The 26,668-nt window shown below is 42.5% G+C and overlaps 1 protein-coding gene across 1 annotated transcript in view; it reads left to right on the top strand.

Annotated features, from left to right (window-relative positions):
- The window catches only part of si:dkeyp-14d3.1 (transmembrane protein 132C), a 402,929-nt gene that overhangs the window by 50,745 nt on the left and 325,516 nt on the right, over positions 1-26,668 (top strand). The window contains exon 2 of the mRNA XM_052094014.1: positions 20,773-21,661. Coding sequence (XP_051949974.1) covers positions 20,773-21,661 — 889 coding nt within the window. The remainder of the gene's footprint in view (positions 1-20,772; positions 21,662-26,668) is intronic.

The raw sequence follows: 26,668 nt of genomic DNA, 5'->3' as shown, positions 1-26,668 counted from the left end.
ACTGTCATTTTAAAGCCTGTTGCCTTTTTTTTTCAGATCACAAAATGTGGTTTGTACTTTAACTCCACTTCTTGTGTCTAACTACCTAACAACCCCATCATCCTCCTTTTTTTCTTTGCTTTTATGTTCTGACCGTCTTCAGTGGGTGTGATTTTTAACACTTAAAGCTCTCAAAGACATTGAGGTTTTTCCTGATGGTAAATAGGCTTCCTTTAGTAGCACCAGAACCTTGATACACCAGTCTTTCCTGGAAACATTTTCCTGTTTTTATGTTGGTTTGAAATTTTTGATGAACTTTCTCACTCTCATAACTTAAAAGACATTGAGCTTGACAAATGCAGTCAGCACTACAATTTGTGTAAATGTAAAAACATTGTACAAGTTTTTTACTTGCTTTGTTATCATGTTGTAAAATGGTCCCACATTAATCGGCATATTGGGTCTCTTAATTTTAAGGAATGTTAGATTTATTATTATTATAATTTTTTAATCATGTAGTAGCATAATTTTATGCAAACTATGGGACAACTGATAATTACGAATATATTTTTATTTTACTACATTGAATTGAATAATTTCAATCAAACAATTTTATGTTGCATGATTTTCATTGTTTTATACTGTCAAGAGATCAAAACTGTTGACATGAGCCACTTAGGTAGGAAGGATAAATAGATACATTTGTTAAAAACTTTGTACTTTGTCGGTTAATTTTATTATATATTTAAGTGTAAAATACTTATATATGATATTAGTACTCCCTTGGTACTAGGGTTGTGCCGATGGACGATATCATCGTCCATCGTGATGGCTGACCAACATCACGATGTAGAGCCACCATCGTGATGCCACGCCCCCTTTTGCGAGTCTTGTTAGTGTGACTCACTAATCCTAGTCTCTTCTATAGTTAACCTAAAAACTTTTCAGGGATTGCTCTGTAAATTAAATTGAGAATATAGCTAATGCATATATGCTATTTTAAATACTGTAGTTTATGCCAGAGACGTGACGTGTTAGTCTGTGAAAATACCGTGTCAGGCAGGCTACACAAATATTGATCTTGACATTGTTAGCTTCTTGTCTTTTTTTTACATGTCTTACACTGTACATTTAGATTAAAATATTTTATTTTAAGCCTTTATTAATTAATTATTAGTAGTTGTAGTGTCTCAGAAAATCTTGCTCATTGTCACATAGCTCTTGTACACTGAAGCGGCAGTTTAAGATAAACCCAGACCAGCGAACGTCAAATAACTTTTGTCTGGTTAATACTTTTAAAGAAACGTTTCCTTGGCCATAAATCCATAATGTCAAATCAAATGAAAGAAACAAGGTGAATATGAATAACACACATTTATTAAAACATAGAAGAACAACAAATAAAGAACAGGAAAACGGGAACAACACTCAGACCGAAACTCGGCATTAACATTTCACTTATAATTAGCAGCACAATTAACTTCAGCACAGGCTACAAAATAAATTATGTTATTGAAATATTGTAAAGTGGTCATATGAACTACACAAATGAACGTTTAAAAAATAATATGCAAAATCGAATAGCTCCACAACGGATGGCGGAAAATGCGTAAAGAAGTCTACTATCTTTCACCATAGACCATGTTTAAATTTCGATGTTTCTGGCCAGAAATACCAACATATTCACTTTATCTGGTTTTAATAAGCTGCGGATTGGAGTAGGCCTAACTACACTACCCGCTGTGCTGAAGACCCGCTCTGATGGAGTACTGGTAGCACATATCCACAGATATTTCCGTGCTAATCTTGCAATGAACGGAAACATTTTGTCGTCCTCTTCCCCATCAATGGCCATTTCCTGCAGGTACATGGTCATTTCTGCCTCGACCTTTTGCTCATCAGTGAGCATGGCTGTGGCTGCTCTCTTCGCAAGAAGGCTGCCCAAAGACGGCTTTTTTTTCTTAGGCGCAATATATTAAAAAGCCCGGATGAGTAGGCTACTAATTAGTTGGGCTAGTAAAATAACGAAATTATAGTTTTTCAGTAGAAAAAAAATATCTATGTAAAGAGATATATTAAAATAAAAAGTGCTTAAAAGTGCACAACTCTTCTTAAGTGGAAGAAACATTTTTCCCCCTTACATGCAACCTATTGGATAGCGCGGATGAGGCAGTTGGGATAGTAAAATAACGAAATTAGAGTTTTTAAGTGGAAAATAGTATTTATGTAAAGAGATATATTAAAATAAAAAGTGCACAACTCTTCTTAAGTGAAAGCTAAAAAAAAATGCTTCACGTGTCGTGCAACCTACTGATAAAGCGCCGACGAGCCATTAGTTGGGTTAGTAAAATAACGAAATTATAATTTGTCATATCATTTTTGAAAATTATATGAAATTATAACTACTATAGAAATTGTCTACTATATACTCATTATGGTTCCCAATTCACTGCTTGTGTGTCCAGCATAACTAGAATCCATTCTTTAGTTCTTTTGTGTTTTTATGAATGATTTTTGTCACAGCATCTTTTTACCAATATGCTGCCCACTTGTTTTCTCTTGAGCTATGTATGTTAGAAACTAAATTCTCCCTTTGTCTCTCTTTTTATTTTCTTATTTTTCTCCTTCTCATTCACTCTATTTCTCTCAAGATAACTTAAAGACGTGTTTCATCTATCCACTTGGTTCTTATTTTTTTCTGCATCTCTATCATGCTTTTCTACAGCTTCAATCCTGTTTTATTTCATCGATGCATTTCTTCTGATCTTCTTAATAACTCTCTCTCTCTCTCTCTCTCTCTCTCTCTCTCTCTCTTTGGAGAGAATGCCCAGTCTGACAGCGTTTGAGGTTAAACCACAGATTTAGAGACTCCATCTGCTCCATCCAAAAAGTCACAAACACACAGATGCACACGTGGGCCTAGAGGACAACACGCATATCTTCTGTGATGTGAAAGCTTGCTGCTTTTTCAGATCGCAGGGTGACAAAAGCAGGAACTTGTTCCAACTAGGGATTTTCTTTGTTGTGCTTCATCTCTTCTTTCAGGAGCATGCAATTTCCAACAGTGTATCTTTTTTAATCACACCGCCATCAAAGCAGTCATGCAGATGTAGCACACATGCAATTTAAGCTTATAAGAATTATTTCCAGTTTATGTTTGCTCTAGGTTTTGTTGTTGTTGTTTGGCACCAATCATTTCACGCACATCTGGAGATTATTCTAAATGAAACAGGATGCATTTAAGTTGATTGCTCTCAAGGGAAATTGCTTCTGCTTTTGTTGTCATAGCCAAAAGGTGGTGCTATAAATAAACAAAGGGCAGCACGTAACATTATAGCTATGTGTAATTGAGGCATGTCATCTTCAGTTAAAGTTCAGTGAGCATAGTGCTTTATCGTTGGGAATGTGAAAGGACCTTGTAAAGAGAATCAAGAGTTTACCATTTCTTCAGTTTAAGTTCAGTGCAGCGTTAATTGCTGTGCAATGTCAAAAAGCAATTGTTACTGAAGAAATTGTTAATGTATAAGGCTTTTAGAAAATGTGAGTGTATTTCAAACCTAGAGGAACATTTATTGCTCAAAGGTTTCTCTCTCTGAGCTCAAGAGATTCAATGTGTTACGAATGGGCAGCGAAGGCAGACGAGGAGATGCGGATCCAAATGCAGTAAAGCTTTATTAACAAAACAAACAAGGCAGGTACAAGGAAAACTCGGGAACAAAGGAAAAACCCTCAATGGGGAAATAAACACAAGACTGAGAAAACAGGCAGGGAACACATACCGGGCTGACAACATTCAACGATAGACAAGGACTGAACCAAGAACCAGGGTATAAATACATAAACATAGGAAAAAGGGGCCAATGAACAAACAGAACTCAAACAAGATAACAAGGTGATGAACAGAAGCAAAATGGCAAATTAACGAGGGACAGGTGAAAACAATAACAGAGAACACGAACGCTGACAAGGAGACTATGGAACTAAACAAAGGACAAAAGTAAAAACTACGGAAAACAAAAGGGACAAAAAAGGTAAACAAGGGGCAATGGTGACACAAGACAAGGTATCCCTAACATAGCCCCCCCTCAAGGATCGGATTCCAGACGATCAAAAAATAACAGAACAAAAAACAGGAAGAACAAATGTCCATTGACTGGGGGGGAAGCTTGTGGTGGGCAGACAGACCAAGGGGAGCAACGAAGGGGAGACAGGCAGTCCAGGGGGCCATGAGGGGTAGACAGACAGTCCAGGGGGCAACGAGGGGCAGACAGGCAGTCCAGGGGGCCACGAGGGGCAGACAGGCAATCCAGGGGGCAACGAGGGGCAGACACACCTTCATCTATGCCTACGCACCAACAATGACCAACACAGATGAAGTCAAGGACAAGTTTTATGAAGAACGGCACTCCCTCATAGCCATGGTTCCCAAAAATGACAAACTTCTTTGTGTGGCGCCGACTGCTGGACAGACCACCGCCTCATTGTCTCATAGATGAACATCTGCATTCAACCCAAGCATCACCCCAGAAAACAAAGGACCCTCGACGATTGAACATCAGCAAACGAAAGATTGCTATAGTTAGCCAGTCCTTGGCCAACACTCTGGAAGAGAACCTGAAAAGCACCTCACAGGACAGAGAGGACGTGGAAGCTAGTTGGGCAGCCCTGCGTGATGTTGTCTACAGTACTGTTACAGAGATCCTGAAGCACTCTAACAGATGCAACAAGGACTGGTTTGACAACAACTGCACTGAGATCAAACAGCTGCTGGAGGAAAAACATCATTTCTACAGAGCCTCTGATCTCAGTGACTCAATGTCTACCTCCAAGAAGGATGCCTTGAGCAACATACGAAGACCAATCCAGCAGAAGCTGCAACAGATGCAGGACTCCTGGCTGTGTGCAATGGCAGATGAGATTCAAGGATACGCAGACAGGACTTCTACTGAAAGAGGTCTATGGACCCACCTTCTCAGGATCATCCCCTCTCCTTAGTTCAGATGGAACAATGCTGATCACTGACAAGGAGAAAATATTGGAGAGATGGGTGGAACATTTCACCAGCATTCTAAATCGTCTATCAGCAGTCAACATTGAGGCCATAGGTCGGCTGCCGCAGGTACCAGTCAACACAGCCCTTGATGACCCTCCTACCTTTGAAGAACTGCAGGCAATCCATCTTCTGTCCAGTGGCAAAGCACCTGGTTTGGATGCCATTTCAGCTGAGGTCTACAAAGAAAGTGGCACTGCCCTTATTGAGAAACTTCATCAGCTCTACCTGGTTATGTGGCAGCAAATGAAGATACCCCAGGATTTTAAGGATGCCTCCATCATCCACCTGTACAAGCGCAAAGGCAACCGAAATGTCTGTAATAAATATCGGGGAATCTCCCTAATGTCCATCGCAGGCAAGATCCTCGCCAGACTGCTTCTCACCCGCCTCACTAAACACTTGGACCAAGGACTGCTTCCAGAGAGTCCGCGCAGATTCCGTAAAGAGCGAGGTACTATTGATATGGTGTTTGCTGCCAGACAGCTGCAGGAAAAATGCCAGGAACAGTTAACCGACCTGTTCTTCATCTACGTGGACCTAACTAAGGCCTTTGACACTGTCAGCAGAGATGGCCTCTGGAAGATCATGGCAAAGCATGGGTGTCCTGCAAAGTTAATTTCCATGGTGTGACAATTCCACGATGGTATGCAAGCCAGAGTTCAGGACAATAATGAGATGTCTGAGCATCACAAACGGTGTCAAGCAAGGATGTGTCCTTGCACCGGTACTTTTTAGCCTCATATTTTCCGCCATGCTGACTGATGCCTTCAGGGACGGTGACATAGGAATCGCCTTCAAGTACCGCAAAGATGGGAAAGTGTTCAACCTGAGGAGGATGCAAGCAAAAACCAAGACTATGACAGACATCATCAGAGACATCCTCTTTGCTGATGACTGTGCCCTCAACGCTGCCTCAGAAGCTGACATTCAACATAGTATGGACAAGTTCTCTGAAGCCTGCACTAACTTCGGTCTTAACATCAATACAACAAAGACAGAAGTGATGCACCAGCCAGCCCCTGGAAAGCAGTATGTGGAACCCAGCATCACTGTCAATGACCGTAGATTGAGAGCCGTGGACAAGTTCACCTATCTTGGCAGCACTTTGTCCCGCAGTGTCGTGATAAATGATGAAATCAGTGTGAGGATAGCAAAGGCCAGTGCAACCTTCGGGATACTGCGTGATAACGTATGGAGCAGAAGGGGCATCAGTATTCAGACAAAGCTTAAGGTGTACCGGGCATTCGTCCTACCCACGCTGCTGTACGCCTGTGAGACATGGACAGTCTACCAGTGCCATGCCAAAAAGCTCAATAACTTCCACACCACCTGCCTCAGAAGACTCTTGGACATCAGGTGGCAAAACAAGATCCCTGACACAGAGGTTCTTGCACGTGCAGGCCTGCCTAACATCTATACCATCTTGATGCAGACCCAGTTGAGATGGGCAGACCATGTCATTCGCATGCCAGACCACAGGCTGCCAAAGAGTCTCTTCTACGGAGAACTACTGCAGGGCTGACAATTCCAAGGAGGTCAGAAGAAGCGCTTCAAGAATTCACTGAAGTCCTCCCTCACTGTGTTCAGCATCAACCCAGACAGCTGGGAGGAGACAACCCAGGACAGAACCAAGTGGCACTCCGCAGTCCACAATGGCTCTGTGACCTGTGAAGCCAACAGGTCTGCTGCAGAAGAGAAACATCGGCAGGCCAGGAAAGCTAGAGCTAGCAACCCCCATTGCCCAGCCACAATTCCCTGTCCTCACTACCAGAGAACTTTCCGTGCGCAGATTGGCTTCATCAGTCAATAATGTCTTATTTATTATGAAACTGTGTTTTTTTAAAGGCATGAATCACACTGAAGGCCTAGACTTAAAATGCATGGGCCGCCACTGCAATTGATAGATTAATTGATTATCAAAATAGTTGTTTGTTGCAGCTCTGAATAAAGACATTAAAGAGATCTAAATTGTGATTTTTCTCTCTTATTGTCTAAAGTAGTGCAAAGGCATGTTTGTACTGTTAACTAAATGTGTTTGAACTTGTTAGCATGCAGGTTAGTATTGGGTCGTAATGGAGGTACTCAATCATTAGATCTATTATGGTCTCTGTGGGGAGTGTCAGGGACATTTTATAAATTACTCCACAGAGTTTATCAATAAACTGGAGGGTTACTAGTGGTTTGATTTAGGTGTGTGTTGCAGAGAAACGACTTCTGCCTGGGGTGGTGATGGTTACCTGTAGATTGGCATGGGAAGAGTTCTAGATGAGCTAGTAATGATAACAGATGATGTGTGGTGCAAACAGTGTCCAGGTGGAGGGCCGTGGAGCCGCAGCTCTTTAAGAGAGCAGAGTGGAGAACAGGGCTGTCAGCAAAGCTCAAAGTAGAATTTATTACTCCACAAACCAATGACCTTGAACAAAGTTTAACAATATTTCAGTGCAAGGGGTAACATTCAGGAAGTGTGTGTATGCACACGTTACAGTGTTAAAAGTTAACCATAGCTCAGGGAAAAATAGCACTGAAAGTGACAAAAATGCCCCAATTACTTAAATGTGGGGGCACAAAATGCCACCATAGGGAATTACTCATTTATTTTTAAATATGCTACTGTATCTAACATTTAATATATTTAATACTATTCGATTCTAGGCATTATCTAGTTGAAAATGAAATGACACAAGTTGTCCAAACAATGAAAATCATTATATTAAACACAAGATATGGAAGGACACATTATTTTGGGGTCAAAATGATCGCACAGGACATTGACATGTTGCTTCAAACAGTTAATGTACACTGAAATCAACTCCATTTAGTCAAATCTGGTGCCATCCCCCATTAGACGGTTTCTGGTCTTGTTGGAACCAGGAAATAAATGGTTTCACATCATTAATGGTGAGTGCAGTTTAGAGGTTGTATTTTACCTCAAAAAATAATTTTTTCCTCCACTGATGGTTAGGTTTTAGGGTTGGGGTTTGGATTGACTTGACTATTACTTACTACACAACTTAAAAACAACTCCGTTTTGGCATCACTCTTGCTTTTAACAACACTTCCAGCTCTGGCCAGAGGGGCAGTGATTCAAATTTAGGTAAAAACAGACTGATTTCAGAAGCAAAACATTTAATTATCATGGCCAAATTCACAGTGTGTTGAGTCTGGATGGATTTAGTGCCTTTGCTGATACTGTAGTGACTGGTCTCTGTCAGATTACAACAAAATCTACTTTGACAATATACAGCAGATAACTAAATGTAATCTTACATTGAGACTGGCCAGTTTATAAAAAATGTATTCAAGCAGAGTGTTTATATTCTGTTATGATATTTTGTGCATTATTTACAGATACTTATATATTGGATGTTGATTTGATTTGTGCTATTTTTGTAGGTAACACTCATAATTGTTCAGATTGAGAATTTATTTCAATGAATTGATTCAACTGATGTATTTGGCAAAAATGGATGATATGCTGGGCTTTAATTTTGTCCTCATAAAGGTAAAATTCTAGTGATGAACAAAACTAAATAGTTTTAAAAAATGACTAGTCAGTGGGTTTCCTGAACAATGGTCAACTAAACAGTCTTAAAAGAACTGTATAAGCTGTTTTCAGGTTCAACTGACCCTGACTGGATGCGTTTCTTATGGGACAATTAAATACAGTAAAACACATTCTTGTGTTCAAAACTAGCTGGAAGGACTGCAATGGAAAGAAACCGAATGCATGGGTCTCAACAGCATAACATTTGTGGAACAATGAGATACGTGACACAATGACCAAAAACATCTATCTACATGTGTACAGCTGTAGAGGTGGTGCTTTAAAAAAAGATGAATTTAAAGAGTTCCTTGAGGGAAACTGTCTAAGTATAGCACAGTTAACAAGCTAATTGAAATGTGGCCACTCAAATTAAATATATTTATAAAAAACAGACAAATCTGGACTAAATTGGCCAATGTCACTAACTGACAAGTCTACGTATTGATCTTCATGTCACAGCCCTAAAAAATTCCAGGAGACAACATCATTTCATTTCTGAAACGTTTCTGAGTCAAGGAAGTGGCATTAAAGAGCTGAATGTCTTTCACTTAGTTATCCCTCATTTAAACACTCACCATGAGAAGGCAGGAAAAATAGCTTCCCTCAGCCAGTGGCGCCTGCAGCTGTACAGCCGTATGCACTGTGGGTACCATGAGCACTCCGACTGACCTGAGAAATATTTACTCTCAGAATATTTCACCAGTCATGAAATGTGTCCTGTATTTCTGTTGGCAAGAAATGTCCAATTTGCGAATGAATAATTATTTTGAGTCGGTTCTTTTCAGTGAATTGGCCAAACAGGCTTGCAAAACAGTCTGATTTGATTCGTGATTCAGTACAATTAGTTCAGAGCACTCTCTCACTGAATCATTTGGAGCGGTTTCTCACACAGTAAAACAGTATTGGTACATTTATGAATACAGAGAACAAACAGCGCTGGATACAGTGGAAATGAAACAACAGTCAACTGAAACAAAAGTCTGTCTTTTTGAGAGGTAACTTTGAGAAACTTCAGCAAGTGCTCTGTCATGTGAAAAAGGATCTGTTCAAACTGAACGTGTTTTTGCATCCGCTCGTGCTGTTTTTCAATCGTTTTCCATATAAACATTCGCTAGATAAATGCCTTTTGACAACTGTGTCACGTTTCACTGTGTTTTTAGCATCTCTCACAGGAGCGCTGCAATTTAAGATGCCGTATCAAGTTAAAAAGAACTTCTTCAACTGATATAAACGTGTCTCGAGACACCTGTGTTCTGCTCTATTCGTTGTGGTGCATTTTGCTTTTTTTGCGCAAACACGCGTCTGTCTGAACGGATACTGGAAGAAATGCTTTTGCCAATAGTTACATGAATGCTAATCATACTCAAGAAAATAAACAAATGTTTATCTCAAAGTCACCAGAATTTAAAGCTTTGGTGTTGTTTTTTTGCAACCAAATAAAAATCTCACGGGGCACCCTCCTAGATATAAGGTTAATAAGGCGAATTTCTGTGCAAATACTCAGATTAAATCCTGCAAGCGCCCCTGCCTTCAACATTTACACCTGCTCTGGGTGATTGTAACAAATTCTGTTTTTTCTGTTCTTCTTCATTCTTTTGTTGTAGGCATCATGCCATGCATCTCCAGCTGGGTTGGAAGTCTGCCACTAGCTTAATAACATACTTTGTGTTTGAACTTCACAACTTCACAAGTCCAAGAGTTCTACCTGAGGAGAGTAGAAGACATACTCTATCACTGATATCTCAAATGTACACACTGTGTGGTGTGGCTTTCTAAGCATATGATGGATTTTGAGAAGTTTCCTAAAGGGGATTTTGCATGGAAAATCAAGATTTTCTTTGCTCTTTTGAAATGAGAGTGCATTGTACTTTTAGGCATACGCTAGGGGCACAGTGCAAAACTCCCTTCCCAGACCACTTACACTGTAAAAAAAATATATTTTGAGCAAACAGAAAAACTCAAGGCAACATGATGTAGGGTATTACATATATCATTTAGAGATGTGGATGGGATCAGTTAAAATGCTCGCATTCTCACATCATAATATGTAGGATACTTTGCACGCATTCTACCACCATTATATGTAGGGAATAAAGGAAATGCGACATTTAGGAGGGAACATTAAATTGATTTTCATTCTCACACCATATTTGGTTATAAGATATTTGGTATGCTAAATTTAGAAGGGAATTTAGGGTCTTGAAATATGTGAGCTATGGACTAACTTAAACTGTCCTTATTGTAGCTAATTAGGTAATAAAAATGTATAACGGAAGTAGTTGCGCTCGACAACCTTTATAAATTAAATAAATGACAAATAAGTAGATTATTTGTCTTGTCATATTCTCCACCATTAAAATTGTGATACAATGTTTTGTTGTATCCACTCACAAATTCTACTGTAAGGAATTAGCTTTTAATAAGTGAATTATGATGTAATACCCTACATGTAAACGTTCATGTAAAGTTGTTTAATTTGTTTTTTTTACAGTCGTTTTGGGGTTTGATGACATTAAAACGTCATGGCAATGATGTTCTCCTTTATAAATGAAGAAAATTTCTATTTTCTAGTCCCATACTTTCGAACCCGATTCTGAAATACCCATGCCTGACCACAGTCTCAAATTAAACAACCATACTGCTACCACTCAACTGAAAAGCACTGAATCAATCAGTGTTTGTTCAAGGTCGTATATTATGAGGTTGGATGGTGCCTGCTTCATTGGGAAGACTGGGCGCTGTAATCTCTTAAAACAAAATACGCTTTTTCTCAGTGGCCTCAGATTTAATAATTTTCCTATAAATGTATTTAATTTCAGTTAAAGAAAGTTCCCATGGAGTTCCTTATAAAACTTTTAGAACTTGACAATTTGAAAGATCTGATTAGATAGTAATAGATTGGGAATAATTTGTGAAATGTTGAGTGTGGATCCCTGTGCGGTTTATTGTGATGGACTGTTTTATGATTATGACGGCCGTGATTACTCTTCCATTAATCTCACTTTCAATTACAGCATTACATCATATTTACCAGGATGCTTTTATTTCATTTTGATTAGTTTATTTATTTATTTATTTTGCCTTAATGTGGCATTCACTGCTTCATGAAGGCCCAGACAAGAACACTTTTTAATGCTCGCTTTTCCCGTCTTCTTAATCACAGTGCGTAAATACAGGGGAGTATGAAGTAGTTCTTCAAAAATCCCTGAGTCACTGTGCTCTCACCTACCTGATGATTTGACATCAGTAGTCATAAGGGATGGGGCTTGATAAACGGAAGCCATTTGCTAGACAGGGGCTGAAACTCCCCCTACCTGATGAGAAGCTTCAGTGTTGCTGCTGATTTATGATGTCACAGCACCATAAAGGGTGTTCAGAAGCAGGAAGAGATTCATTAAGAAGCCTGTCCAGGTTTTTAGTGAAGTCCAAGAGAGGTGCTTGGAATACTGATGAGCCCTCAAATCTGTGCTGGTTTTGTCCTTAAAATCTCAGTTTAAAAATGCAGCTTTCTCAACAACACACTAGGGATGGTCACGACTGCCCCAGTACGTGGAAGTAACAGGAATGATTGCTCATGAAATAATTTATTCAAAATCTTTACACTACCAATCGAAATTCAGTAACTATTATACACAATGGTCTAATTTTTATTTCTGTGTCATGCAACAGCCAAAATTGTCAGTTTGATGCATGAAGAACATAAATTAGAAGTTAATGCGCCATGAACTAACATATATATATATATATATATATATATATATATATATATATATATATATATATATATATATATATATATATATTAACTAACATTAACAGAGATTAACAAATGCTGTTAAAAATGTATTGTTCATTGTTAGTTCATGTTACCAACTGCATTAAATAATTTTAACAAATGGAACCTAATTGTAAAGTGTTAAAGAATAAATATATATTGTATTTGTTAATTTAAATATTACACTTGTCCACTATTAACCCTTTAATGAGCAATCAATCATTGAAAGTTCACAACCTTCTTGACTTGTGATTTCAGGAGCCCTGACCACAGCAGCGACCTGTCAGATACTTCTCTGTTTATGATTTAGGCTTTACTGTGGTACCAATACTTTCACCACTTTCAAATATTTTAACTGTTACAAGTAAATTTACCAAAATAATTAGTTGAAACTGAAACGGCAGCATTCTTTGCACCGGTAGTGAGACTTACCAAAGGCAAGTTGCCACATCTTGTTTTTTAGATTGAGCACATTACTTATTTCCACACTTCCAATTACAGTCCAACTGCATTATGTTGTTTTTGTGTGTGTGTTCTTGTTTCTTTATTTGTCCTGAGTTTGGAGTAATTAAATGATTTATATGAGCAGCTAGACATCTGTAAGCTGTTGGTTTAGTGTGTGCGGAATCAAGACATTCCAGATCCAATAATTACCCAAATGACTTTGGGCACTACCAAACTGGTCTATAATATTCGAACTGAGCTTTCCATTAGCATTCCAAATTATTTCAATGGCAGTTGCTCGGCTGGCGCATGTAGCCCTGGAAATATGCAACATGCATGCCGCAAACTTTGCTCATGGGTACTCAGTTCTTATTTGGTGTTTTAAGACAATTACCTGAACCTTAAATGCCATGTGACCAGTCACTCTGGAGCCAAAGGGAAATTACGTCCTGACAATGTGGATTGGCTAATGGCACCACAATTGGGCTGGCTTTGGTAGTTGGGCCAGGCATGTGATTGGGTGGAAACGGGCTTGTGTATATACAGTATATATATATATATATATATATATATATATATATATATATATATATATATATATACAGTATATATATATATATATATATATATATATATATATATATATATATATATATATATATCAGAATACACTACTTTTAATGGCTGTCCTTGTATAGTTACAGAATCTATCAGCAGGGCTGCTGACGCTAACCAGCCAAACCTTAACTCCTTGAGCATTACACACTTGTCATAGCACCAGGGTCAAGTTTAAAGGCCGCCTACAATACAGACCCATTGAGGACAGACAAGGTTAATGCTAAAATGGACATGCCGATCCAAACTGGACCATTGCCAATTAAGTGTATGTTGCAGAGAATTAAATCACGTGGTTTTAACTACACAGTCGATAGCTCTTAAAGCCTTGGCTAAAGACATTGGTGATGAACATTGATGACGTGTCCTCTCTACACGAGGCAATTACAGAGCCAAACAGGATAGCATTGTGAGTGGAAGCTCTTTAGAGAGGTGATGAAGGAGGCACAGAGCAGCCTAATGACAAACCTCTCCATAGCACTAATGGTGCTTGGTGGCTCCAACATAAACAGCAGGCCACACTAGTTGTGTTTAAATGTACAGTACAATGCTCTGTAATGTTGACTTCAAAACAGCTGTTTTAGAAAGTGCTACTGCAGTTCTTTTATCAAAATGTCCTGTGAGAGGTTGAAATATGATTAGTGCTACTGCGGGGTGCCTTTAGGTAACACAAATAAGCTTACCAGTGCCACTCTATTCCTTCGAAACTGTCGAGTTGGAGAAAAAAAGACTTAGGAATGCGTTTAGAGTCTCAGCTTTTCACCTTGCAGTATTCTTGAGGGCTTTTTAAATATACCTCTGAAAGTGCTGTGCTTTGTAAATCATTAGTTCTGGCCAGTCTCGGTAGATGAACATGCTCATTTTTCAATATCATTAATTTCTATGGGAACACTAAACAGGCATAATGTTGTATTATATATTGATTCTGCTCACAGCTCCTAGCATACGTTTAACTGCCTTTCTGGCTGTTTTAAGATGAGCCCACATATATCATTCCTTAAATTATCCTTATGAAAACAAAAGCAATATGAATTAATTTTGACAAGCCAGCACAAAGTCAGTAGCCCTTATTAATAACAATTTATATAATGTATGGCAAGAATTAGATATTGGGACTATAGGCATACGCCTATAGCTCTTATTTAAAGGAAAAAAGTTGGCTATGAGATGAAAGTTGGTGAGGTATGGAGGGCGAGAGAGTTTGGGAACTATAACCATGTGAACATGCTACTAAAAGTGACTACAGTCTGAACAGAAGAAAATCTTATCTGGCCACATATAATTTGCAATTTGAACAGTTGGTCGGAAAAAATTGGGTTGAAGAAAGATCGCATTTCCCTGCAGTGTGAACAACAACATAGCCATAGTCCTCCAGACCTAAGCAGCAGAGTTCAACAGAAGAGTCCCTTGAGAAAACAGTTCTGCTCCACTTCAATAAACACCTGACAACCACACTCTTCTTTCTCTTACTTTCTTATCTACGTTCCACTTTCCTTTTATCTGTTTACTGGCCCCTCTTTCCCCATTTTTTCATTCTCTTTCTCACACCTCTGTAACTCGCTGTCCCATCTCACCCTATCACCACACTCTTTGACAGGCTTTGGACAGGTTGACACTGTCTCCTGGAGACCTACATATCATTAGGAATGCTCCTGTCCACATCCAGGTTAAGGGGCAGTGACTCTGAAAGCCCTCTCCACTCTGGGCTGCTCTCCTCTAGGCAGCCCTCCTGTCAGGCTGCCCTAATACTTTGTCCTGCTTGAGTAGTCAGAGGTAGACCTTCCCCTTGTCTGGAGCTTCCCTACAAGGGCTGACTAGTTGCTTATGTTGATCCATCAGCGTGACAGCAGAAAGAAAGGTCTGAGAAAGAAACATTCAATAGAGGCAGGAGAACTGGAAAATGGGCAGTAAGAGTCAGCAGGACAGCTCCTCTCTCGCACCCTACATGGAAATGAAATTTTTCGTGCCACAAGTCTCTTTAGCACTTTATTAGGATACCTCCCGCACTCACATTCATTCTCAACATCTGTAATTTTCTGTTTTTGTGATCAAGCTGTCTTTTAATCATACAGTGTGCACCCACCTTACATGTAATTAGTGAAATAAAAACAGAAGTCTGATAATTGGACTTTTATGCTTTTATAGTTATAGTTTTCTCAAAAATGAAAATTCAGTCATAATTTACTCACTGTCTTTTTGTTTCAAACCTGTATGTCTTTCTTTTTTTCTGTGGGACACAAAACAACATCTTAGGCAGACAGTTAGCAACAGTAACCATTCACTTTCATTGCATCTTTTACCCACACACATAAAAAGAAAAACATAAATGTTTGGAACAAAATGATGGTGAGTAAATGATGACAGATTTTTCATTTTAGGTAGAGCTGTCCCTTTAAATGTTAAAATGTTGGATTTAAAATATACTAAATAGTTATCATTACCATTTATGCTCCAAATAAAGTTACATTAAATATTGCCTTTGGTATCAGATAAAAAAAAGTGCTATCGGCCATCCATGTCTTAATTCTTTTTTATGTTTTAAAAAATGAGCTGATATTTTACGTTTTTTATTGCAGTTTGATTTTTCTGTTTTGAGGGAGAAACTGAGGACTTATTAGCAGTTCTTGTTCCTTTTTGCTGTTGTTCAAACTTGTTCAATCATAAAAAGTACAATAAAAAAAAATTATATTTCATTATTGCTGCACTAAATAAAATGATATTGACTTATATTGAATAAGTGGAGGGAATTTGTGGGCGTTTAGTGGTATTCAACTCCCATATTTCATTTTCTCTTTCAAATAAGTGTATCACTTTGTATTACGCCTGCTCTGAAATTACTGCCACACAGCACATTAAAGAGCTTCTGATTAATGGCTTCCTTTTTCCGGGTTGCTGGTCATGTTCGTAATTTCATTTAAGCCCGGGCTCATTCATTACTTTTCATAACTATTTCTCTCTTTTTGTACCAAACATTTACAACTGCTTTGAATGGGACACTCTAGAAATTAAACAAAGTCAACCGAGCTTGTAAGTCGTAAATTAAATTCTGTAATGGTTTTTGCAAAAGATGACATTGTGTTGTATTTCTGAGGCTAACTGCAGGCAGCCAAGACTTTTCTACTACTACAAGTTAATGTATGGCAATCTGCCCTGCAGTATTTGTCTTCTTGGTTTGTGAGGTACATTTTTGTTATCTGCTGTGTGTAAACTAGCTATTCGTGGCAGAATAACAAGCGCCACATCAGGGTATCACTGCAAAATCAGGCAGAAGGAGTTCATTATTGGCCAAGCATGCATTGCCTATTGTATGTAAGTGTACTCTAGGTGTGTTCAAGTGTCTGTATAGGCAACATTCATTCAAGGCATGTGCATGGAGGTGTCTTGTAATTAATTTCAGCCATTTTGCTTACTGCAACCACATACCTTCTCTCCAAAACTCTGCACTCATGTCAGCAACCATGGGGTCAGAGTTTGGTTAGAGTTAGCCCCTGCTGATAGATGCCGTAACTACACCGTCTGGACCCAAAAAACAGCTTTCTCCATTGATGGCCATTCAAAAGTAGTTGTGTATAATGATGAAATACATTTTTTAACAAGTAGCATACATTTAAAATGGGGAGAATGGGGCTAGTTGACGCATGAAAAAATTGTCATAAGGACTATAATCTAAGTTATCCCCTTTTATCTAGAGAAACCTGGGAACTTTTCACTAAAGAAAAACATGTGACAACTGATGCTTTAGCAGTGACCATTTGTTTAACCCTTTAAGCTCTGAGAGTGTTTTTAAAGCTCTGACCCTAATAAACTGCTGAAAAATCATAAAAACATCTTGAGCTTAAAATGTACTTATTTTTTTATTTTTCTAATTTGACATTATATATCTCAGGGTGTAAATATTGTAGCTCCATAAAAATCGTTTTTTTGTTCCCAATCATGTCTCCTGTAACTGGGTAAAATGTTGTGTTGATATGACAAAGCAATCAAAAGTTATAGCATTTCACATGAGTTTCTCTCTCCGAATTTCCTTTCAATCAATGCAGTGAATTACTTAGTTTGTTTCGCCATGACATGATGTACTGTAACTCCATGTCCCCTTCAAAGCCTTTCATTTTCAGCTGTGATTTTGTATGGGCATGTATGTGTGTGAATTGCAAATCCTGCTGAATGAGTAGTATTTTATGCTCTCTGATTCACAAGGAGGTCAAAATGCAGTGAAGAAAGAGATGAGATGAGGAAAGGAATCAAAGTAGAGATTGTTCTTTAGTTTAATGGTTGAATACCACTTGACCTTTGATTAGGACATGATGTTAAAGGTGCAGTATGTAAGATTCAGAAACTCTTGTTATTAATGACATCTGTGGCCATTAAGTGAACTGCAGCCAGCTACATGTTGCTCGTGATCACGCACACACACTCCATAGGGACGTGAGTGAGCATCAACCAAAACAATGTTATAATGTACAAAGAGGCTGAATGTGATTCAACAACATCATGCTGACAGATGAGGAAGCATAATTAAAATTACACAGTTATTTACTAAAAACTTTGAGACTGCATATTATATTTGACTCTGTAGTGCTGGAACAGGGCTAAAACAAAGTGTGGATATAAATCTGACTATGCGAGACTGTAGTTTGAAGTAATCACTTTTCTTTGCTTGATACATTGACTGCATTTATACAATAGCCTATGTCGGCATTAGCTAGCTAGCTAGCCAGCTTTATCAATAGCTGTTAGCTAAATTTGGTGGATGATGCAGTAGCTGTTTATAAAATAGATTGTACTGTAACAATGCTGCTGATAAGGTCAAAGACGATGACATGAATTGTAGAACACAAGTGCAGTTTATTTACAGAAGTAATATCCAAGAACCCTAACTATAAACGTGAACAAAACATATACATGAACTTGACTAAAAATGACTTGACAGTGAAACAAAACATAAACATGAAAACACATCTAAACATGACATACCACCCCCCCCCAAATCAGTGGAAATGACCTCCATGGTAGTGTACATGGGCAGAGACTTGGAAACGACCTCCGTGGTCGTGAACATGGGCAGAGACTCGGGAACAACCTCTGTGGACATGAACAGAGTCTCAGGAACGACCACTGTGGTCTGGGGGCGAGGACTGAGACTCGGGAACGACCTCTGTATTTGTGGGTGTGAACAGAGTCTCGGGAGCGACCTCTGTGGTCGTGGGCATAGACAGAGTCTCGGGAATGACCTCTGTGGTCATGAAATTGGCTCGTTGGCTGTGGCAGACATGGGCGTTGGCTCGTTGGCCATGGCAGGCATGGGCTCATTGGCAATGAGGAGGGATGCTGGCTTGGCGGCCATGACGTGAAGCTCTGGCTTGGCGGCCATGACGTGAAGCTCTGGCTTGACGGCCATGACGTGAAACTCTGGCTCGGCAGCGGACATGCCGTGGAACACTGGCTCGGCGGCGGACATGTCGTGGAACACTGGCTCGGCGGCGGACATGTCGTGGAACACTGGCTCAGCGGCGGACATGTCGTGAAACTCTGGCTCGGTATCCGCCTCCCCCACAGTGAATGTGGAACCAATGATCTGTAGCGCGAGGTCGATATATTGGGCCAGATTGAGGGGACTGCGACCACCATGCATCAAGAAGGATATGGGCTCATTAAGTCCCACCCAAAAAATTTCCTTGAGGACTACTTCATTAAAGAAAACCTTGCTGGTCAGATCGCAGAAATCCTCCACGTATTCCTCCAGGGGACGATACCCCTGCTGTAGGCTGAGGAGCTGAACTGCTTGGTTCATTGTTGTCGGCCGAGTATTCTGCAATGATGCTGCTGGTAATGACGATGACATGAAGTGTAGAACCCAAGTGCAGTTTATTTACAGAAGTGATATTTAAGAACTTTAAACGCAAACAAAACATAAACATGAACTTGACTAAACTTGACTATGAAACAAAACATAAAAATGACTTGACTATAGAACCAACATTACACCAACAATACTCGACAAGGGACAATGGCAAACATGAGGGCTTAAATACATGACATGGGGTACCATAAACCAATGAAAACAAGACACATGAAAATGGAGGGAAAACAGGAGACCACATGACTACGGGAACAGGAACTAAACTTTTCAAAATAAAAGACATGGAATCAAGACATGAATAAAAACATGACATGTACATTATAAATATGTTGACACAGTTCAGTATTGATGTGATTCCATCACAACTGTCATTTTGATATGTCGATGCGATAATGATTTGTAATAATAGAATCTATATTTTTTGTATAACCAATTTATGTTACCATTGACATTAACATGACTTTTAGTATTGAGAAGATCATTGAAATTATTTGAAAGAAATGCCCTGCCAATGTTCACTGTAGTTTTCGTTCAACCATGATCAAGTTCCCGCTCAGCCAGACAGGATTCAGTAGATATTTTTTTTTTGAGTGACTATCTGTATCTATTTTGGTGTGTCCACTTCTTCATATCTCATCAGTCTCCATATTACTGTCTGTCTGTGAGGTGAAATCAATGTTTGTGCTGGAGGTTTTGCTATTAAGGTAGCATGCCAGCGCTGTCTACCAGAAACAGCAAGAAAGCAGTGCCTGCTCTGAAAATAACTTTGGCACTTCTTTTGTGATGAAATAGAATTTTGGAAAGAGGTGAGAAAGTTGAATCTAGATCTGTTCTCTGAAAAAAAGATTTATAAGTTGTCTGTCACCTGAGCTGAATTCAGGTGGTCAAGTTCCCAAACTTGCAACTTTAAATGTTATTTTGCTTTTAAGAGGTACATTTGATCTCTCATTTCTCTTATACATGAAAGTGTAAAACTGTGTGTAACAAAGAAACTAAAAACATATTTCTTTTCTTCTGTATGTTACAATTACATAAGTTAATTTCCCCAAAAAGTGTAAACACTGCAAAAATTACACCCTAGGAGTAGTTCACCCATAATTCATTTTCATTTACTCATTTGTTCCAAACCTGTTTAAACCTTATGTGGAACCCAAAAGCAGAATATTAATCTTAGACACCATTCACTTGCATCACATATTTTTTCCCCATACAATAAAAGTGAATGGTAACATTCTGCCTTACATCTCATTTTGGGTTACACAGAAGAAAGAAAGTCTTCATGTTTTAATGTGTCCATGCAAAAGAACCAAAAACAATAACCAACATCTGTTCTTTGGAGTCCATAATGCAAACCAAGTAATTCAACATATGACTGCTGGAATATAACATTGCATCCTCTATTTCCTCTTTAATATTAAATGTGCCCCCACAAAATGCACACACAGAGATCCTCATAGAACTATTTCAGCTGGTTTTGACACTTCTTTTATTTCCTATGTCAGTTACAGACTGCCGGATCCTGGAGAATCTACAGCGCTATGCCTCCCCTACTTACCTGCCTGTCAACTATCATCTTCTCAACACAGAGTCCTCCTTCTTCCTCAAGGAGGCCACCCAGGACTTCATGCGTAACTCAAGTTTCCTCTCCAGAACGGAACTTTTCTTCATCCACCAGGCCAGAAAACCCCCAATCATTAATGCCACATATGGAACCCTCTCGGTGGAAGAGCCTGTTCCATTGGATCTCTTACAGATGCCTGGCTCCTTTGTGGCTTCTTCAACTCTCTTCACATTCAATTGGAAAATTCAGACCTTTGTTCTCAATGAAAGGATTTATCTGAACAAGCCCAAGGTGCAGGTCTTGTTCTACATAGTTGGAAGAGATTGGGACGACTACAGTGCAGTGGATAAGCTGCCTTGCGCACGAATGTTCGCCTTCCACGAAACCCAGGAGGTCCGTGGGAGTTGCAGGTTGAGAGGGGAGATGGGTGTCTGCGTTGCAGAGCTTGAACCTCTTCCTGGGTGGTTTGCACCTCCTAGCGTGGTCCCTGGACGTCAAAGGGGTCCAGATGTTTCTGAGGGAACGCCCGTGGAGCTCTACTATAGCCTTCGAGCGGCAGAAACTGGGGGTTGCCTTGGCGAGGAGTTGGGAGTCAAAAGCTCCACTCACTCGGAGCAAGAGGGATTGTTTGGGTCACCAACTTCTACGCCCATGAGGCGGGTTGGGAGTGTAAGATTGTTCCAAACTCCATCTACTCCAGAATTATCTGATCACCGTTTGGATGGGAATTTTGCAGTGTTGGTGCCATCCACGCCAGTTCAGCAAAGGGATACTGTATCAGCATATATTGCCGCTTCGCCATACTCACCTGTGGAAATGTTCACTCTCAGGTAAGACACATGGTGGCCTTCTGATGCAAGAGAAACTTTGCGAGGGGTTCATGGTTAAGATATGATAGTTAAGGTTTTTGAAAATTGCACTGAACTCTTCAATACACTAACCTTAAAAAAGTGAATACATGTAGTTGTTACCATATAGAGTTATTTCGAATTGACCTTAAACATGGCTTTCATTGCTGTGATCTAACTAAGTAATGTTGGTTTAGTGATATTATTTACTTTTGTATTTTTAAAACCAGTTAATTTAGACATTACTATGTCAGTAGTTGGTACCAATACCTGTGAAATTTCATTATTCTTGATACCAGTTTTGATACAACAACAAAAACAAATAATAATTTGTTGATGAAGCATTTTTTAAGTTCTGCAGTAATTATTCAAGACTAGTAAACAGTCAAAATAAGAACACATTAAAACTACAGAAAAAAGAAAAGAAAAGAAAATTGTATTTATTTTATTTATAATCTTTTCAGATAGGTCTATTTAGCAGCTTTATCAAGCATTCGGATCCACTTTATATTAGGTGGCTTTAACTACTGTGTACTAAATCATATGATACAATGTACTTATTATGTACATATGTGTTGTTGCATTGTACTTAGATTTACAGTATGTGCATTTATTTACATCTGTAGTTACACTGTTAACTTTACCACTAACCCTAAACCTACCCGTACCTCAACCTCAGTAGCAACAAATGTGAATCTTGTGGGAATTTTGCAGAACAACATTTAGTTACACAATAAGTTAATTGTATTGTATGTGTTTTAATGTTAGTACATAGTAGTTAAATACACCTAATATAAAATTTGACCAAGTATTCAAGTAAGCAAAAAACCCAAAAAAGACATGCATAATACACTGCTGAAATTACTGATCTTCAGTGTATGTGTAGCGAACACACACACACAAGATGAGACAATCACAATGTCGGATGAAACTGCTTTATTAAAAGAAAGCAGTGCAGGCGAAATTACAAAGGGCAAATCCAGGAGAGTAGTCAAGGAAAGCGTAGGGTCAAAGCCGGGGTAATCAGAATGAGTAGCGGGAAGGACTAAATAGGGGAGCTAGGGGAACAAGAGAGCTGGCAAGCTAAGGGGTAACGAATCAAAGGGGGGTCAAAACTAGACGAGACTAGCGGGGGGCAAAGATACGGGAAACTAAACACAATAACCAACACCCGAGAAACAGATGTGCTGTGGTATTTATAGGGGAAGGTGCAGGTGTAAACAATGAAAGGTGATGAGACGAGTGCAGGTGAAACTAATGTGCAGGAGGATTGGAAGCGCGTGAGAAACTCGAGGAGGGGAGATAACCTACGAGCATGTGAGCGAGTAGGCGCAAAGTGGGCGTGAGGGCTCGAGCGAGCAAAAAGAGCGTGAAAAGCTCGAGGGGGCGGAGCGAGGGAGTGAGGTCGAGGGAGTGAGTGTGTGTGCGACGAAGCGGGGATGGGGCAGAGGAGCGGGGTTCGTGACAGTACTCCCCCCTCTGAATAGGATGGCTCCTGACGGCCGCGGGAGGTGGTGCAGGATGATCCCAACAAACAAAAAAAACCCTGAACAGACAACCCACAAAACACACAAACAAAATTGAGGGCAGTCCAAGGGGCACAGAGGGAAATGAGACAGTCCATGGGGTCAATGGGCAGTTTCAAGGCAAGGTCAGGAGGAACATAGCGGACAGGCGGGTGGTCGGGAGATCTAGGGGGCCGCCATAGGGCAGAGACTGGGTCAGGGGGTCTGGAAGGCGACTGGAGGACAAGGACTGGGTCCGGGGGTCTGGAAGGTGACCACCGGACAGGAACAGGGTCAGGAGGCCAGGGAAGAGGCCACAGGACAGGGAGAGTGTCAGGGGGCCACCGGACAGGGTCAGGGGGCCAGGGAAGAGCCGTGAAAGGCAGAGCCGTGGAGGACTTGGGAGACGGAGCCTTGGAAGACGGAGCCGTGAGAGACTCGGCAGGCGGGGTACTGAGAGGCTGAGGCGGCACCATGGGGAGCCCAAGAGACAGGGCAGAGGGAGGTGGTGCCGCAGGAGGCTCTAGAGGCGGAGGCCTGGAAGGCTCCAGAGGTGGAGCCGAAGGAGGCTTTAGGGCCGAAGGCCTGGAAGGCTCAGGAGGCAGAGCCAATGATGGTGGCGCCGTGGGCGGCTCCAGCGAGGTAGGCCTGGAAGGCTCTGGAGGTGGAGCCGAAGGAGGCTTTAGGGGCGAAGGCCTGGAAGGCTCAGGAGGTGGAGCCGATGACGGTGGCGCCGTGGGAGGCTCTAGCGAGGTAGGCCTGGAAGGCTCTGGAGGTGGAGCCAAGGGAGGTGGCGCCATGGGAGGTCCCCGAGGCGACGACCTGGCAGGCTCTGTAGTCTCGGGGGGTAGAGCCGTAGCAGGCTCGAGGGGCGGAGCTCTAGAAAGCTCTGGAGTCTTTGGGATCAGAGCCGTAGGAGGCCCAAGAGGCGGAGCCGTAGAAAGCTCTGGAGTCTTTGGGAGCAGAGCCGTGAGAGGCTCAGCAGGTGGAGCCGTGGGAGGCTCTGGAGGGGGAGCCGTAGGAGGCCCGAGAGGCGGAGCCGTAGGAAGCTCTGGAGTCTTTGGGAGCAGAGCCGTGAGAGGCTCGGGAGGTGGAGCCGTGGGAGGCTCTGGAGGGGGAGCCGTAGGAGGCTCGGGAGGCGGAGCCGTAGGAGGCTCGGGAGGCGGAGCCGTAGGAGGCTCGAGAGGCGGAGCCGTAGGAAGCTCGGGAGTCTCTAGGAGTAGAGCCGTGAGAGGCTCGGGGAAAAAGGTCGTGGAAGACTCGAGAGGCTCTAGAGGTGGGGCCCTGGAAGGCTCGAGGGGGGGAGCCATGAAAGACTCGAGAGACGAAGCCCTGAGAGGCTTGGAAGGGGGTGGAGCCCTGAAAGACTCGAGAGGAGAAGCCCTGAGAGACTCGAGAGGGGAAGCCCTGAGAGGCTTGAGAGGGGGAGGAGCCCTGAGAGACTCGAGAGGCGAAGCCGTGAGAGGCTTGAGGGGTGGAGCCATGAAAGACTCGAGGGACAGAGCCCTGAGAGGCTCGAGGGGAGGAGGAGCCCTGAGAGGCTCGAGGGGAGGAGGAGCCCTGAAAGACTCGAGAGGGGAAGCCCTGAGAGGCTTGAGAGGGGGAGGAGCCCTGAGAGACTCGAGAGGCAAAGCCGTGAGAGGCTTGAGGGGTGGAGCCATGAAAGACTCGTGAGGAGAAGCCCTGGGAGGCTTGAGGGGAGGAGGAGCCCTGAAAGACTCGAGAGGGGAAGCCCTGAGAGGCTTGAGAGGGGGAGGAGCCCTGAGAGACTCGAGAGGCGAAGTCGTGAGAGGCTTGAGGGGTGGAGCCATGAAAGACTCGTGAGGAGAAGCCCTAGGAGGCTTGAGAGGGGGAGGAGCCCTGAGAGACTCGAGAGGCGAAGCCGTGAGAGGCTTGAGGGGTGGAGCCATGAAAGACTCGAGGGGAGGAGCCCTGAGAGGCTCGAGGGGAGGAGGAGCCCTGAAAGACTCGAGAGGCGAAGCCGTGAGAGGCTTGAGGGATGGAGCCATGTAAGACTCTAGAGGAGAAGCCGTGAGAGGCTTGAGGGGTGGAGCTATGAAAGACTCGTGAGGCGAAGCCGTGAGAGGCTTGAGGGGTGGAGCCATGAAAGACTCGTGAGGAGAAGCCCTGGGAGGCTTGAGGGGTGGAGCCATGAAAGACTCGAGGGGAGAAGCCCTGAGAGGCGGTGCTCTGGGAGGCTTGGGAGGAGGAGCCTTGGGAGACTCGAGAGGCAGAGCCGTGGAAGACTCTGGGGGCGGAGCAGAACCCGGCAGAGCCGTGGAAGACTCTGGGGGCGGAGCAGAACCCGGCAGAGCCGTGGAAGACTCTGGGGCGGAGCAGACCCGGCAGAGCCGTGGAAGACTATGGGGGTGGAGCAGACCCCGGCAGAGCCGTGGAAGACTCTGGGGCGGAGCAGAACCCGGCAGAGCCGTGGAAGACTCTGGGGCGGAGCAGACCCCGGCAGAGCCGTGGAAGACTCTGGGGGCGGAGCAGAACCCGGCAGAGCCGTGGAAGACTCTGAGGGAACCTCTGCGGTCTTGAGCACAAGACGAGACTGGGGAGAAGGGGCCCTCTTCCTTCTCTTACGTCTTCGGCCAACAGGGGACGTGGCCATGGGGACGGTCGAGGCTACAGGCGCTGGCTCTGGGGCGGTCGAGGCTACAGGCGCTGGCTCGCTGACCGTGGCGGGCATGGGCGCTGGCTCGTTGGCCGTGGCGGGCATGGGCGCTGGCTCGTTGGCCGTGGCGGGCATGGGCGCTGGCTCGTTGGCCGTGGCGGGCATGGGCGCTGGCTCGTGGGCCATGGGCGCTGGCTCGTTGGCCGTGGCAGGCATGGGCGTTGACTCGCTGGCCGTGCCAGGCTTCGAGGCTGGGGCCGTGATAGGCCTCGGGACTGGGGCCGTGTCTGGCTTCAAGAAGGGGGCCGTGTCTGGCTTCAAGACAGGGGCCGTGTCAGGCTTCAAGACGGGGGCCGTGTCAGGCTTCAAGACGGGGGCCGTGGTAGGGAACGCTGGTTCAGTGTCTGCCTCCCCTACAGTAAACGAGGAACCAGCGTACAGTAGGGCGAGGTCAATAAACTGAGCCAGGTTAAGGGAGCAGCGACCACCAGGCATGAATGATGAGGCTGGCTCATTCAGTCCATGTTGAAAAATGGTTTTCAGAGCCACCTCATTCAAATTCACCTGGTTGGCCAGGGCACAAAAATCCACAACATAAACCTCCAAGGGTTGACTCCCCTGACGCAACCCCACGAGTCGGGCCGCTGGCTCCATAATGTCGAGGGCGGGGTTATGAGTTACACAACCGCTGCCTCGCATAAAAAACCCTTGGTCAGCGTCCGAAGAGCCATAAAACCTCTCCGGGGGTGGAGAGTGCACGGCGCTCAGAAATGCACTGGAGGCATAAACGGACTCAGGGGCAGACACAGGTGAAATAGGGTGAAACAAATCAGAAATAGCGCATACCTGCTGCCCCTGGGCCGTGAG

The sequence above is a fragment of the Xyrauchen texanus genome, chromosome 27 (genome assembly GCF_025860055.1).
Source record: "Xyrauchen texanus isolate HMW12.3.18 chromosome 27, RBS_HiC_50CHRs, whole genome shotgun sequence".
Lineage (NCBI taxonomy): Eukaryota > Metazoa > Chordata > Actinopteri > Cypriniformes > Catostomidae > Xyrauchen > Xyrauchen texanus.
Note: the sequence above shows the minus strand (reverse complement) of the source record. Positions and strands in the feature narration are given on the sequence as shown.